Here is a 15,302-nt window from a genome sequence, read left to right as displayed (position 1 = left end):
CTCTGCCTCTGGCTTCCCGGGCGTCCGCCTCGCGCACGCTCGCGCGCCAGCCCTAGGGAGGGAGGGAACGAGGGAGGCGGCCGTCCGGAGTTGGCGCGAGATAGGAAAGTCCTCTAGTGTCTGCAGCGGCGGCGGCGTGTCCTGCTCTTTCTCGCCGGCTGCCCGAGCTGTTCTCGCGCCCGGCAGACTTGAAGGAGGGGTGCCCCGGGCCCCCGACTTTCTCGCCCCTCCTCTCTCTCCTCCCGCCGGCAATTGCATTCTCTAGCCGGGGTCTTCCTGCGGCTGTAGCCGGCGAGCTCCGGGGCAGGGCAGGGTAGGACTGGGCAGGGCTCGGCTAGGCGGGCTGCTGCGCTCCCCTTCCCCCTCTTTTTCCTAATTTCCCCCCTTTAGATCCTTTTCTTACCCTCTTTACCTCTTGCCCCTATCCCCTTCGGCCCCCCCGTTTCCACTTATTTCATTCTTTCCTCCTTCCCCCCAATTTCCCCTTTTCCTCTTCTGCCCCGAATTTCCCCTTCTTTGCCTCATCTTCCCCCCATTTCCCCTTCTTTCTCGTCTCCCCATTTCCCTTCTCTCTTCACCCCATTTCCTCTTTCCCTCCTTTTTTAACCTCATTTTCCCCGTCTTTCCCTCCCCTTTCTCTTTCCACCCAGTCTTTCCCTCCGTTTTCCCTTTCCCGTTCTCTTCTCTCATCTCCTCTCCCCCCTTCTTTGCAGTCCTGCAGCCCCTCTCCCTACCCCTCCCCCCGCCGCCTTTATGACCCCCTGGCCCCTGGGGCAGCAGCGAGGGGATGGCTCGTCGTACTCGCGGGTAAGTTGTAAGACCTTAAGGGTACTCCCTACCTCTTGGTCTCCTTTATTTATTCAAGGAAACACTCCATTTCTCAATTCCTGATGGGTGAGAGGTGTAGTCCTGCAGCTCTCCCCCATCTGCTTGTCCTAAAGGAGACTTTCCGGGGGAGCGCGGGGTTAAAAGCCACCCATCCAGGTGGATGTCTGGGTGGTTTAGTTAATGGGTCAACTTTTCCGCTTTGGGTGAGACAAGGAGGGCTGGGAGTTCCCCTGGCGCTGCCATTCTGGTTCCCCTCAGCGGTCCACGCAGGCCCATTGAAATCTAGTGCTTCCCCTTGGCCAGGTTCTTCTACCTCTGGACTGATTGGGGCATAGTCAAGACTCGAGGGGCTTGCAGTTTGGCATTCTGCCTCCTGGATAAGGATTATGACCCAGCAAATGGGTGATAATGGGGAATTACCAGAAAGGGGGCTTTGGGATCTTGTGTGAGTTGTGGTGGGGGGGGAAACCTTAGACCCAAAGCTCTCTGAGGGCAGGGACTGATCTCATTTACCTAACTCACACCTCGCCCTTTCCTCTAGGACCTTGCCAATAAATGTATTAGAACAGGAGGGAACTTTTGGAATTGCCCCAAATCAGGGAATAATGACCTTCTTAATGTCATGATCCCCATTTGGCAGTCCGGTGAAACATATGGACCCCTTCTCAGGCATGTTTTTTAATGAATGAAATAAAACAAATAGGATTACAAAGGGAACCAATTATATTGAAATATAGTTATCAAAATAATTTTTAAAAATTTGTGCACCCTGATCTAGGATTTTGCGATTTTGCAGAGGAAAAGTTTGAGGTTTGGGGGGAGCTTATTTAAGGTCAGAGAGTATTGAATAGTCCAGCCTAAAATTGTAAGCATAGATATCTTCCATAAATATTTATTTGGTTAATGTGAGGGTCTAGTGTGGAGGAAATGAGTTTCTATAAATTGAGTCTTATGAAGAACCTTAAATCCACCCACTTCCCAAGGGCAGTGGTGAAGAAAGAGTTTATATTTCAGACATACTTCTGGATCATACCAGACTGCACAATATAGTTTGGAGGTTCTTTGTGGGAAGTTTTGATAACCTGGCTTTAATCTTTTTAGCAAATATGGAGGGCACATACATATACACCCAAAGAAGGTCACCAGCCTCTTCTAGGTGGAGGAGGCAAGATTTTGAGAATAAGACAACATTGTGCCCCTCTAGTTTTCTTGCCCCTGAGACATAAAACTGCTTATTATTTATTTCAAACAGCTATGTGGCCATCCTGTTTTTTTATTTTTTATTTTTGCCTGGGAGCCGGCCTAGAAGTACAACAGGCTGTTTTCTGTTTACAGACATCCCCTTTCGGAGTAAATTGTTGCTTACCTACAAATGGCCCCTCTCTGTTAAGGCTTCTTTTGCCTGGGGTCATGGTAAGGAGCATGGGAGCACTTATTCTGTCAGGTGCTTTGATTATTTTCTCTTGTAGCCAGAGGTCCCGCAGAGTGGCAGTGGAAGGGGTAGTGTTGCTATTATTCCAAATTCTGAATGGAACTAGATGCATTTTTTCTGATAGAAACAATGTTATATAAGTGGTTAATTTCTATTTCAGCTACATTATAGGTGGAATTGACTTTTCTGGGTGCATAGCCACCTTTTAAAACATTGTTTCTGAAAGAGAACATTTGGAACACAACCTGTTCTTGAGCTGGGTTTGACCTTTTTTGGACATTTAGAGTTTGATTCTAGGAAATTATCCTGAAAGATAAGGCTCAAGGGGGTTTTAATCTTTCTTTGTCATAGATCTTTTTAGCCAGTCTGGGAAACTGTCTCAGAAGTAAGTGTGTTTTTGATGCAGAAAATGAAATACACAGGATAAAGGAAACTCAGATTGAAAGTTATCAAAAACATTTTAAAGTACACAGACTTCAACTTAAGATCCCTGATCCAGGGAAAAGAGGAAAAATTTCCATCCATTGGGCACATTTCCCCAAGAATCTTAAAACTTGAAATCATTCTTCAGAATCCATTTGGAAAATGTTAAGGAATAGTAAATAAATTCCTTATGACTGATTCTATGTTAGATATTACGGAGGGAAACTGTGTTTTGTGTTAAATGTAATCTTAACCTTTTAAATGGGCACATTTGGCATTTTTAGCATCGAAGATCAAGATGAATTGCACTGTCAGGACACAGATTCAGATGTGCAGGAACAGAGGGAAAATAAATGCAAGGTCAAGTGGACTCATCAAGAGGTATGTGACAGAGAGGATGATAGCTAGACTCACACCTTTGTGGGTACCACTTTGTTTTAAGAGAGAGGTTCTTATGAGGAAGATCTGAGGGAGGGATAAAAAGAATGGGGGATATAGAAAGGAAGGAGAAAGAGTAAGATGGAAGTAAGGCTGACCTGACCATCTAGACCAGTGATGGTAAATGTTTTAGAGACCAAGTATCCAAACTGCAACCCTCACACTGCATGTGAGCCCCCCACCTTACACCAGACAGGGGAGGGAGGAAGTGTTCCGCATTGGGCTGCTGGGCTGAGAGGTGGGTGATGGGAAAATGTCCTCAGGTGTAGTAGAGAAGGGGAGGGGAGCAGACATGTGTATCATAGGTTCCCCCACATGGATCTAGATTGTGGACACCTTTTCATAATGCTCTTAAGTTGGTGTAGATAATCCTTAAAAGAAAAACTATTAAGAGAAAAATAACTTGAGTATTATTATTGTTGAATCGGGCGTCTGATTTATTTGCCTCATGTTAAGATTCTCCTTCAGTGATGATCTTTCCACAAATAACTAGTGAGAAAGGTTTCATCTAGTTTTTTAGCATGAAACATGGGAATACTCCCTCATAGAGTATTGATTGGACCCTGGCTAGATCTAGGAAGTCTGGTGGGTCAAATGACAGTGGATTTCATCACTGTGGACTGTTGGACCAAGGGCTTACCTGGACTTTGCCCATCCTGAGCAGAACATTCATTGTACTTTGTCAACCTGCATGTAAGCCTTTATTAACCTTCTGCAACTTGTAAGGTGGGGCTTTCCTGGGTGCAGGGAGATGCAGAGAAAAAGCAAACAGCTCCTACTTTCAAGCTGCTTACATTCATTTCTGGGAGGGGAGGTGGATGGCACCTGTATATAAATATAAATTATTGCCAAATAAAATCAATCATTCCAAGAGTGATAAAATGCTAATAATCACTGAGTAAGGGGTCTGAAAAGGATGTTCATTTAGGAGGTGGTCCAGATGAGAGGGAGTGCATTTCAGGTATGTTGGAAGACTACTTCCTCAAGGGTATGAAACCCAAGGAAGATGGAATGGGAGTGGGGAGCATCTAGCAAGGGATTGTGATTGAAATAGATCTTGTAGGGAAAAGGGAGTAGAAATCCATCTTTGGGGAAGCATTTCTTTGGGAAATGAACTGTCTTTTAAACAGATGTGAGCTGATGCCTTTATTTGGTCATTTACAGGATGAGCAGCTGAAGGCGCTTGTGAGGCAGTATGGGCAACAGGACTGGAAGTTTCTTGCAAGCCACTTTCCTGTAAGCATGGAGGCTTTCGGGAGATCTTGGGAGTTCTGTTTCTGGGGAGGGAATTAATTGGGTGGTCAATTTCCAAATAGCCATAGGGTATATAGTGCTCTGTATATACGGTTGTGGTTTTTTTACCCCCTCAGAGAAAGAGAATCCTAGATTGTCAGAGATGGAAGGAACCCTGGTGATCATGAAGTTGGTCCCTTCATTTATAGAACAGGAAACTTATTTAGGGAGGTGGAGAGCAGGATTTGAAGCCAGGTCTTTTGAGTAAATCTAATGCTCCATCCATTATATCATGTTGGTAGGTTCTTGCCAAATTTAGCAAAAGCTTATTATTCTTACAAATTTTTTTAAATTAAAAAAATTTTTTTCTGTATTTTTCAGATTTGTGCATAATCTTATAAAACCCATACCCCCAACATAAACCCAAATAAACAATTGAAAAATTGTATGCTTTCATTTGCATTCAGACTCCCAACAATTCTTTCTCTGGAGGTAGATAGCAGTCTTTGTCCTAAGTCCCTCAGAATTGTCCTTGATCATTGTATTGCTGATAGTATCCAAGTCTGTCACATTTGATCATTCCACAATATTGCTATTACTGTGTATAATGTTTTCCTGGTTCTGCTTATTTCACTCTGCATCAGTCCATGAAGGTCTTTCCGAAATCATCCTATTCATCATTCCTTATAAGTATTCCATCATTATCATATACTACATTTGTTCAGCCATTCTCCAATTGAAGGACATCCCTTCAATTTCCAACTCTTTACTATCATGAAAAGAACAGGTATAAATATTTTTGTACAAGTAGGTCTTTTCCCCTTTTTGCAAAAGATTATTTTAAGAATTTTTTCCTCTATCTACCAAGTGTGAGTATTCTCAACTCAGACATCTTGAATCGTATCTTCAGTATAATTTTCTTTTGACAGTGATTTTTAAAAAAATCCTTCTGTATGCAATTTTAAATATATTTGCAGATAATTTACTATAACAGGATATACCTAGTAGCTCAATGAATTCCCACCTTCTTTTAAAGAGTAGATTAAAAATAGATGACAAAAGGGAAAGAATGATAGAGGAGGCAAACTCTTAGAAGAGACCAGAAGGATGAGGATTGAGGGCATAAGTAGGGGGAACACACCTTAAGAGAAAAAAGGGCTATCTTTTCTGAAAGGATAGAGTAAAGGAGGAAAAACACTTTCCAGGTGTAAATCTTAAGATCCTATCCAGATCAAGGCATGCCATGGTCTTATATCCTTTTGTCCTGGCTAGATGATATGTAGTGTATAAATGGGAATCATTAAATGCAGATTTTTATTAAATTTTAAAAAGCAAATTCCTACCTTCCATCTTAGAATCAATATTAGATATTGGTTCCAAGGCAGAAGAATGGTGAGAGTTGGGCATTTGGGGTTAAGTAAGTTACCCAGGGTCATATAGCTAGGAAGTATCTGAGGCCAGATTTGAAACTAGGGTTTCTCTGTCTTTAGGCCTGGCTCTCAATTCAGTGAGCCACCTAGCTGCCCCTAATGTGGATTATTATTATTTTTTTTTATTTTAAACCCTTAACTTCTGTGTATTGACTTATAGATGGAAGAGTGGTAAGGGTAGGCAATGGGGGGTCAAGTGACTTGCCCAGGGTCACACAGCTGGGAAGTGTCTGAGGCCGGATTTGAACCTAGGACCTCCAGTCTCTAGGCCTGGCTCTCAATCCACTGAGCTACCCAGTAATGTGAATTATTTTTAAAGGATATCTTGATAAACTGGGAGCTAGATGGCCTAGTAGATAAGAGTATGGGGCCTGGAGTCAGGAAAACTTTAGTTCAAATCTGACCTCAGTCGTTTTCTACCTTTGTGACCCTGGACAAGTCATTTAACTTCTGTCTGCCTCAGTTCCTCATCTGTAAAATGGAGATAAGAATAGCACTTACCACCTAGTATTGTTGTGAAGATAAAATGAAAATAATTATAAAATACTTAGCACAGTGTTTGGCACATTGTATATGTTATAGTCATCTCTTGCTATATCGCAGTTCACTTATTGCGGCTTCTCTGTATCTTTTTTTTTAAGAAATAGATCTAATTCTATTTCAGAGTTTTTGCTATATTGTGGGGGATTTCACTGATGAATACCATACCATACACCATGGAAATGCAGTATGGCTACTACCTCTTGCACAAGTTTGCCAACAGGAGTTTGTACACAGCAAACTATTGGCTGAAAGGCGACCAATTACAACGCTGTGTTCTGTATCCTGGGTACTGATTGGCTCAGTGTTTATAAGCATGTGGAAAAGGTTTATAGGAGAGTAGAAAGGGTTTATAAAGCCTTAAAATATATGTAAATAATAAAATAAACATAATGCTGCTACTTCATGGATTTTCACCTATCGCAGGGGTCTTTGGAACATAACTCCTGGGATAGGTGAGGGATCACTGGGTATAAGCATTAGCTATTATTATTTTTATCATCATCGATACTGCAATTATTTTTATTACCTAATATTAATATTGCTGTTACTTTGCAAATTGGGAGCTAGATGGTATGGTGGATAGAAAATCTCACCTAGAGTCAGTAAGACCTGAGTTAAAATCCTACCTCTGACCCTTACTAGCTGTGTGACCCTGGGCAAATTACTCACCCTCTGCTTCAGTTTCCTTATCTATAAAATGAGGATGATGATGATAATAATAGCTATCACCCTGGATTGTTATCAGGCTCAAATGAGAGAATAATTGTACCATCCTTAATGTTGTGACTGGCACATAATAAACATTATGTAAGCATTCTCTGTTATTACTAATTATGTTCAGATATATGTTACCAGGCTAGTGAAAAATTCGGAAGCACTGGGGATGTTTCACTCGAAGAAATAGACTATCTAGGAGAACCGCCTGTCTTTTTTTTTTTTTAACTAATTTATTTTTTAAACCCTTACCTTCCATCTTAGAATCAATACTGTGTATTGGTTCTAGGGCAGAAGAGTGGTAAGGGCTTGGCAATGGGGATCAAGTGATTTGCCCAGGGTCACACAACTAGGCAGTGTCTGAGGCCAGATTTGAACTCAGGATCTCCTGTCTCTGGGCCTGACTCTCAGTCCACTGAGCCAACACAGCTGCCCCCAGAACAGCCTGTCTTGAGTTATCTAAAGGTCTATCCTGTGGAAGAGGGGGTCACATTTGGTTTTGTGGAGCTTAAAGGGATCCAGAGGCAGTTCTTGAGCATGCTTTGGGGATGTCTCTTCTCTTTCTTAGTGGAGGATGGATGGGCCAGGGGAGAGCTTGGGAGCAAGGAGTCTAATCAGGGAGTTGCCACAGTGGTGCAGGTCATTGTGGGTTCGGGAGATAGCACTTGACAACTGGCTATCCATGGGGAGGGGAGAAGAAGAGGAAGAGGGAAGAGATGAGCCTGATGGTGGCTGGAACTTTACACCCTTTTCCAGTGTTGGGGGAAGGGTTTGCACCCATTCATCCTCTTCCTCTTACCTGATAATCTCGGTGTCCTTTGAAAGACCCCCCCCCCCCATTTTTAATTTAATTAATTAATTTAGAGTATTTTTCCATGGTTCCATGATTCATGTTCTGAAAGACTTTTTTAAAGATGGTTGTGGATGGAGTAGTGAAATCTACACCCCCCTCCCCCCCAGTGAGACTGACCTGGTGACCTTGCCCTTGTGAATATCAAGATCCTCATTTGTGTCCTCAGGGACTGAGCTGCCTCCTTTGGCGCTTGTTCTGCTACTTAAGCGTTCTCTGGGACTGTGGAAGGCGCAGAAAGGCAGATTGAGGCTTGGTGGGAGTGAATAATTTTTTTGAGTGGTAATTGTTTGAAGGTCTGATGGGCTGCTCAATAAGAGGCATCTGACCACTTTGTTGGGGTGTCCTAGAGGGGGTGGATCAGATGAGTTTCCTCCTAATGCTTGTCTTCTCACTGGCGGCTCTGAATTCACCTTCCTAGAATCGGAGTGATCAGCAGTGCCAGTACCGGTGGCTGAGGGTTTTGAATCCAGACCTCGTCAAAGGACCGTGGACAAAAGAAGAAGACCAGAAGGTAAGGTCCTCTGTGTGGCCTGGTCTCCGGGAGGTTGTCTTTCATCTGGGGAGAAGGGCACGGGGCTAGGGGACAGGAGACGATGGCTTAAATCCTGGCACTGATACTTAATGTGATCACCTTGAGCCAGTTTCCTTTCCCCTCTCTAAAGTTCCTTCTAGGCTTGTCTCAAAAGTTGAGTATAGACACTTGGGCTGTCTTCTGGGTTGTCTTGAAGGAAAGTCATTTTTTAATCCTCTAATCAGTTCAGAAAGTGAGTTAATCATATTCAACAAACATTAGTGAAGTACTTTGGATAGGCAAAGCCAGGAAAAATTGAGGCTTATTCAGTCTGTCAGCAGGCATTTATTAAGTCCCTGACTTTAGCTCTGGGGGCAAAAACAGTGTCTGCCCTCTAGGAACTCATGTTTTGATAGGAAAGACCACAAGCAAACAATTCTGTACATATGAGATATATTCTGAGTGGTGTTGTTTAGCCATTTCAGACTGAACCTGCTTGAGGCTCTGGGATCCCATTTGTGATTTTCTGGTCAAACCAGAATGATTTGCTGTTTCCTTCTTCAGCTCATTTTACAGATGAGGAAACTGAGGCAAATAGGGTTAAGTGGTTTGCCCATAGTCACACAGCTAGGAAGTGTCTGAGGCTGGATTTGAGCTGAGGAAAAGGAGGCTTCCTGACTCAGACCTGGTACTCTGTATGCTGTGCCACCTGGCTGCTCCGTGTATAGTGTAGGTGGAGAGTCATCAGAAGGAAGGCCTGAGGAAGGCAAAAGGTAGGATTGGAACCAAGATTTCAGGGAGGCCAGGAGATGGAGATGAGGAGGCGGGAGAGTAAAAGGTGAGGCTGATTTCTCTCTTTTTTTTTTTTCTAAGAATCAATTCTTTATATTGGTTCCAAGGCAGAAGAGTGGCAAGAGTTAGGCAATGGGGGTGAAGTAACTTGCCCAGGGTCACACAGCTAGGAAGTGTCTGAGGACATATTTAAACCCATGACCTCCAATCTCTAGGCCTGGTGCTCTATCCCCTGAGCTACCTAGCTGCTCCATAATAAGCTCTTAAATGCTTATGATTCTTAAAAGCTAATAAGGTATTTTTATGTCATCAGATCATAGATATGTTCCTCAAAGAGGCCTTGGACACCATCTAGTCCAACCCTCCTCTTTTTAGAGCTGAGGAGACTGATGCCTTGGAAGGCTAACTTCCAAGTTAAGGTGAGGCAGCTATGTTGTATAATGAATAGAACTGAGGACTTGGGGGCAGGAAGATCTGAGTTTTTATCTTGCCACAGATACTTCCTAGAGTTCTAGGCAAGTCACTTAGCCTTTCTGTACCTGTTTCCCATCTGTAAAATGGGCATAAAAATAATAGCACCTATTTCACAGTTATTCCGAGGATCAAATGAATTCACATATAGAAAGATAGTTGCAAAAGTGCTACATAAATAGCTATTACTAATGCATGTTTAGAACCCCTATCATAGCAACATTAATCTGTTAAAATCTATTGATGCTTTGTCATATCAGAGCATTGACCCACTCATGGCTCTTAAATAATGTTTAGGCTCTGATGGTCTCTTCAGATTAGAGAAGTACCAAGTCTGTCCAGTCTGTCATTGGAGGACCAACTTAGCTAGGCTCATACCAGATCGGCAGTAGATGGGTGATGAATTATATTCAATTTTAGAAACTCTTGAAGAATATAAGGGTTCTTTTTTTTCCTTCAAGTTAACTTAAACATTTTCATTTATTTATTTATGGCAAACAGGGTTAAATGATTTGCTCATGGTCACACACCTAGGAAGTGTCCAAGGCCAGATCTGAACTTGGGTCTTCCTCGTACTGTTTAGCTTCCCCTGCAAGGACCTGGGGTCTGTGAACTTGCTGCCTTTTTTTTTTTTAACTGTATCTCTTTACTTAGAATTGATATTAGGTATTGATTCCAAGGCAGAAGTAGCAGTAAGGGTTAGGCAACTGGGGTTAAGTGACTTGCTCAGGGTCACACAGCTAGGAAGTATCTGAGGCCACATTTGACCCCAGAACCTCCCATCTCCAGGCCTAGCTCTCTATCCACGGAGCTACCCAGCCAACCTGTGAACTCGCTTTTGGAGAATAGTTAGGTAATTGCATTTCAATAATACTGGTTTCCTTTGTAGTTCTATGTATTCTATTTTGTGCATTTAAAAACATCATTCTGAGAAAATGACCCTAGTCTTCCCTAGATTGCCAAAAAGGCCCATGATCCCAAAAAAGCTAAAAACCTCTCATCTATTCAGACAAATTTGAAAGGTCTACAATCTGCACTGATGGAAGGAGTGCCCACACCGATGAAATCAGGGCTTCTTGTACTGAAATCGAAGCATGATTTTGAGCCCTCAAAATGGGTTCTTTACCTATTGTATCTTCAGTAGTAAAGTATATCATCTTCCTTAAGGCAAAGACTAGTTTTCATTTTTATTTTTCATTGTCTCCAGCAGCAGGCATGTAATAAATACTTATTCATTGTTTTCTGGTTATTTCTCCCATTCCCAAAAGGTCATTGAACTGGTAAAGAAATATGGCACCAAACAATGGACCTTGATCGCCAAGCATCTGAAAGGGCGCCTGGGGAAGCAGTGCAGAGAGCGCTGGCACAATCACCTGAACCCGGAGGTGAAGAAGTCGTGCTGGACAGAGGAGGAGGACCGAATCATCTGCGAGGCTCATAAGGTCCTGGGCAACCGCTGGGCCGAGATCGCCAAACTCCTCCCAGGAAGGTACGGTGGCAGGGCTCTTGGCCTCTCCAAAACCGAAAGCCAGTCTTCATTTGTTCCTAGCAGTAGGGAGAAAGTAGGAGAGGGTGCATCTTTCTGATCATTTGTTTTTATGGTATCTACATGTCTTTCCTGGTATCCTAACCTCTTCATCTTCCTTTATGACAGACTATTAGGGGGGAAAAAAAGGAATAAGGGGAAAATATCCAGCAAAACCAACTAATACATTGAAAAAATCTGACAGGTCACAAACCATATTTTACATCAATGGGAGGCTTACACCTCTATCCCCACAAAAGGAGCAAGAGAAGTGTCTCATACCTCCTTTTTAGGGGCCATACTTTTGAATTTTGTAGCACAAGTTTTTTTTTTTTACTTTTTGTTGGCTATCATTCTTTCTGTTTATATTGTCACTGTGTATATTGTTTTCCTGCTTTTGTTTGCTTCAATTTGCATTAATTCACACCAGTCTTCTCATATTTCCTCTGTATTTATCATACTCATTTCTTAAAGCATTGGGGATAGCTAAGTGGCCACTTACTTCTTTTTGCTTAGTCTTTGCTACTCTCAATATGTAATATTGGTTCTAAGATGGAAGGTAAGGGTTTATTTTACTTTTATTTATTTATTTATTTTTATGTTTTTAGACCCTTAACTTCTGTGTATTAGTTCCTTGGTGGAAGAGTGGTAAGGGTAGGCAATGGGGGTCAAGTGACTTGCCTAGGGTCACACAGCTGGGAAGTGTCTGAGGCCAGATTTGAACCTAGGACCTCCCGTCTCTAGGCCTGGCTCTCAATCCACTGAGCTACCCAGCTGCCCCCAGTAAGGGTTTAAATAAATAAATGAATATGTTTGGGGGGCAGCTCAATGGATTGAGAGTCAGGTCCAGAGATGAGAGGTCCTGGGTTCAAATTTGGCCTCAGACACTTCCTAGCTGTGTGATCTCAAGCAAGTCACTTAACTCCCATTGCCTAAGCCTTACTGCTCTTCTGCCTTAGAGTGATCCCAAGATGGAAAGGTAACAAAAACATCAACAATCCATCCATGTACCCATTTGTTTAGCCTTTCCCCATTTGATGGACATGCTCTTTTGTTATCACAAAAAGTACTGCTCTAAATATTTCGATGTTCATGAAGCATGAGGCAGATGTGAGGGTCACAGTGAGATACAGTATGTAAAGTATTTTGTGCCAGTAAGGAAATGTTAGCTATCATCATTACTTAAAGTGAGAATACCTGCTTCATATAGTGAGAAAAATAATAGCTCACTTGGTCATAACACCCTGCAGCTCACATAAAATAAAATGTACTCCCTGGGAGTTCCCCATACCAATTAACTTAAAGGTCTCGTCTCAGAAAAAAGCGTGCTTTTGTGCACACAGCCGACCCCTTCCTCAGTGAACTTCTCCACGAGCTAACCTGCAGAGGGAACTTTCAGCCAGACCCCTCCCCTCGGCAGTGCAGCTCGCCCTCTGCTCTGCCTGATGCTCTGAGAGGTTAATGACTTGCCCTGCGTCACCACGCTAGTATGTGGCTGAGTCAGGACTTGAGCTCCTGAGCCCCGACACCACGCTTCCTGGCATGTATCAGGCAATTCAATAATGCTTGTTGGTTGAATCTTTGCCACTAAAGCAAATAGTGGCTCATGTTTCTATAGCGCTTTGAGGTTTATAAAGCATTTTCTTCATAGCTAACTGGCCTTTTAAATACAAAATCCCCCAGTACGTAAAGGGCAAGGGGAAAATTAAACTTTATGTGACTATGAGGCACCCAGGCTGTGGGCATGGAACCGACTGTTCTGCACGTATTCAATTTAGACACCAAACAAGCATACATCTAGGATCCAGCCGATGGGCCTACTCTGTAGCAGGAGGTAGAATATCATTGTCCCCATTTTTAATCTGCTTGCCAAGGATAATATTCTCTCTCTGTCTCTGACTCTCCCTCCTTCTCTCCCTCGCTCCTTTTCTCTCTGTTTGTCTCTCCCTCTCTCTATCTCTCTGTCTCTGTCTGTTCTTCCCTCCTTCTCTTTATCTGTCTCTGTCCCTTCATCCCTCTCATTCTCTGTCTCTGCCCCTCCCTCCCTCTCTTTTTCTCTCTCCCCTCCCTCTCTGTCTTTCTATCTCTCCCTCCTTCCTTTTCTGTCTCTTTCTTTCTGTCCCTCCCTTCCTCTCTGTCTCTGTCTTTCTCTCCCTTCCTCCATCCCTCTCTCTGTCTCTGTCTTTCTGTCTCTCTCTCCTTCCCTCTCTGTCTCTGTCTTTCCCTCCATCCCTCTCTCTGTGTCTTTACTTCACTCTCTCCTGTCTCTTGTTTTCTTCTCCGACCTCCCCGGCAAAACCCTTGCTTTTTCTATCTTAGTAGCAACTCTTAAGGCAAAAGGAAAAGCTAGGCAAATGGGGTTAAGTGACTTGCCCAATGGAAGTTTCTGAGATCAGATTTGAACCCAGGACTTCTTGACTGCAGGTCTGGTTCTCTATCTACTGTGCTACCTAGCTACCCTGATATATTCTTTTCTTCCCACTCTTGGAGGGAAAATAATTTACAACCTGGCAGTAGGAGATTTTAAGCTCCCATAAGATGATTCTTTATTCTCCGAGTTAGCTATAGATACTCAGCTCTTGGTTTTTTCCTCTGGAGTGGAACCCAAAATCTGGTGTCTTTTATTCTCTGTTTGGAGTCCCATCTTTTCACCAGGCTCACTTTCATCAGTCGGTTCCTTTGTGGACTTCTTGTGGAATTAAGATGTGGTTTTGAATTTGTATATTTCAACATGGAGGAAGGAGAGGGATGGGGTATCCCAGGTTCCCTTAGTATCCGGGTGGTTCTCCAATTTGTCAATATCCTTCCTAAAAGCTGATGGCTAGAATGGGAAACAGTACCCCAGGAGGGTCTGGCCATTGCAGAAGATAGGAGATATGGCACCACCTTCCTAGAAAATGTGGTTGTCTGTCTGCATTCCAATTGTTGAGTCATTGCACTTACAGTCTCCGTGTTGGTGTCTTTACTTTGGTAGTTTTAACTTTGTGTGGGTGTTTATAACTTTGTATATATATTTGTTTGCATATTTTCTCCTCCTTTAGATTGTAAGCTCTTTGAGGGCAGGGATTGTTTCTTCCCTTGTTATGTTTTCCCAGTGCTTAACACAGAGTTTGGCACATAGTAGGTGCTTGCTTAATGTTTCTTGATAGATTTTAGGATGGTTTCTCTGCCTTTTGAATTGGAATAGTGATAACACTTAAAGGTTTGTAATTAACTTTACATACATTATCTTGTTTGGTCTTCAGCAAAACAGCCTTGGAAGACCTAGGTGCTATTAATATTATTATTAATATTTTTATTAACATTTAACAAATGAGGAAACTGTGGCTTAGAGAGATTAAATGACTTCTCCAGAGTTACAGAGCTGGGAAATAATTGAAGAAGGATTTCAGCCCAGGTATATCTGACTATTTTTTTGCAGCAGAGAAATATTCTGTTGTGTCCAAAATTTAGCCATTCCCATCTACTTTTATTTCTAATTCTTTACTATTATCAGAAATGATGGGGGGCAGCTGGGTGGCTCAGTGGATTGAGAGCCAGGCCCAGAGATGGGAGGTCCTGGGTTCAAATGTGGCCTCAGACACATTCCCAGCTTTGTGACCCTGGGCAACTCACTTGACCCCCATTGCCTAGCCCTTAACACTCTTCTGCCTTGGAGCCAATACCAGTATTGACTCCAGGACAGAAGGTAAGGGTTTAAAAAAAAATACCATAAACATTTTAGTGTATATGCTGACTTTCTTCTTATTAATGATCTCCTTAGAATATAAGCCTGGAAGTGGAATCTCTGGGTCAAAGGGAATTAGAATCACAATTCTAGATTGCTTTCCAAAATGGTTGTCCTGATTACAGCTCCACCAACAATGCACTAGTGTGCCTGTCTTCCCACACCACACCTCCAACATTAATTATTCCCATCTTTACCAGTTTGCAGGGTGTGAGATAAAACCTGAGGGTCATTTTGATTTGCATTTTTCTAATTATTAGTGATTTCCTTTTTATTTATTATTTCAAATGTTTACAAAACCAGCATTTCCATATATAAAGAAAAAGAAAATATTGCACAAATGAAATCACATTTCTGCTATATGTTTAGCTTACTTTTCTTC

The 15,302-nt window shown here is 42.6% G+C and overlaps 1 protein-coding gene across 2 annotated transcripts in view; it reads left to right on the top strand.

Moving 5' to 3' along the window:
* Nucleotides 1-787: 787 nt before the first annotated feature.
* MYBL2 (MYB proto-oncogene like 2) overlaps nt 788-15,302 on the top strand; it is a 51,897-nt gene continuing 37,382 nt past the window's right edge. The window contains exons 1-5 of one of the 2 annotated variants that reach the window (XM_044661571.1): nt 788-807; nt 2,968-3,064; nt 4,286-4,357; nt 8,313-8,405; nt 10,937-11,157. In XM_044661571.1, coding sequence (XP_044517506.1) covers nt 788-807; nt 2,968-3,064; nt 4,286-4,357; nt 8,313-8,405; nt 10,937-11,157 — 503 coding nt within the window. The remainder of the gene's footprint in view (nt 808-2,967; nt 3,065-4,285; nt 4,358-8,312; nt 8,406-10,936; nt 11,158-15,302) is intronic. The other variant, XM_044661572.1, reaches the window with a different exon arrangement.

Source organism: Gracilinanus agilis, chromosome 2 (assembly GCF_016433145.1).
Source record: "Gracilinanus agilis isolate LMUSP501 chromosome 2, AgileGrace, whole genome shotgun sequence".
In the NCBI taxonomy this organism is placed as follows: domain Eukaryota; kingdom Metazoa; phylum Chordata; class Mammalia; order Didelphimorphia; family Didelphidae; genus Gracilinanus; species Gracilinanus agilis.
The sequence above is the reverse complement of the archived record's forward strand: the minus strand, read 5'-3'. Positions and strand labels throughout refer to the sequence as shown.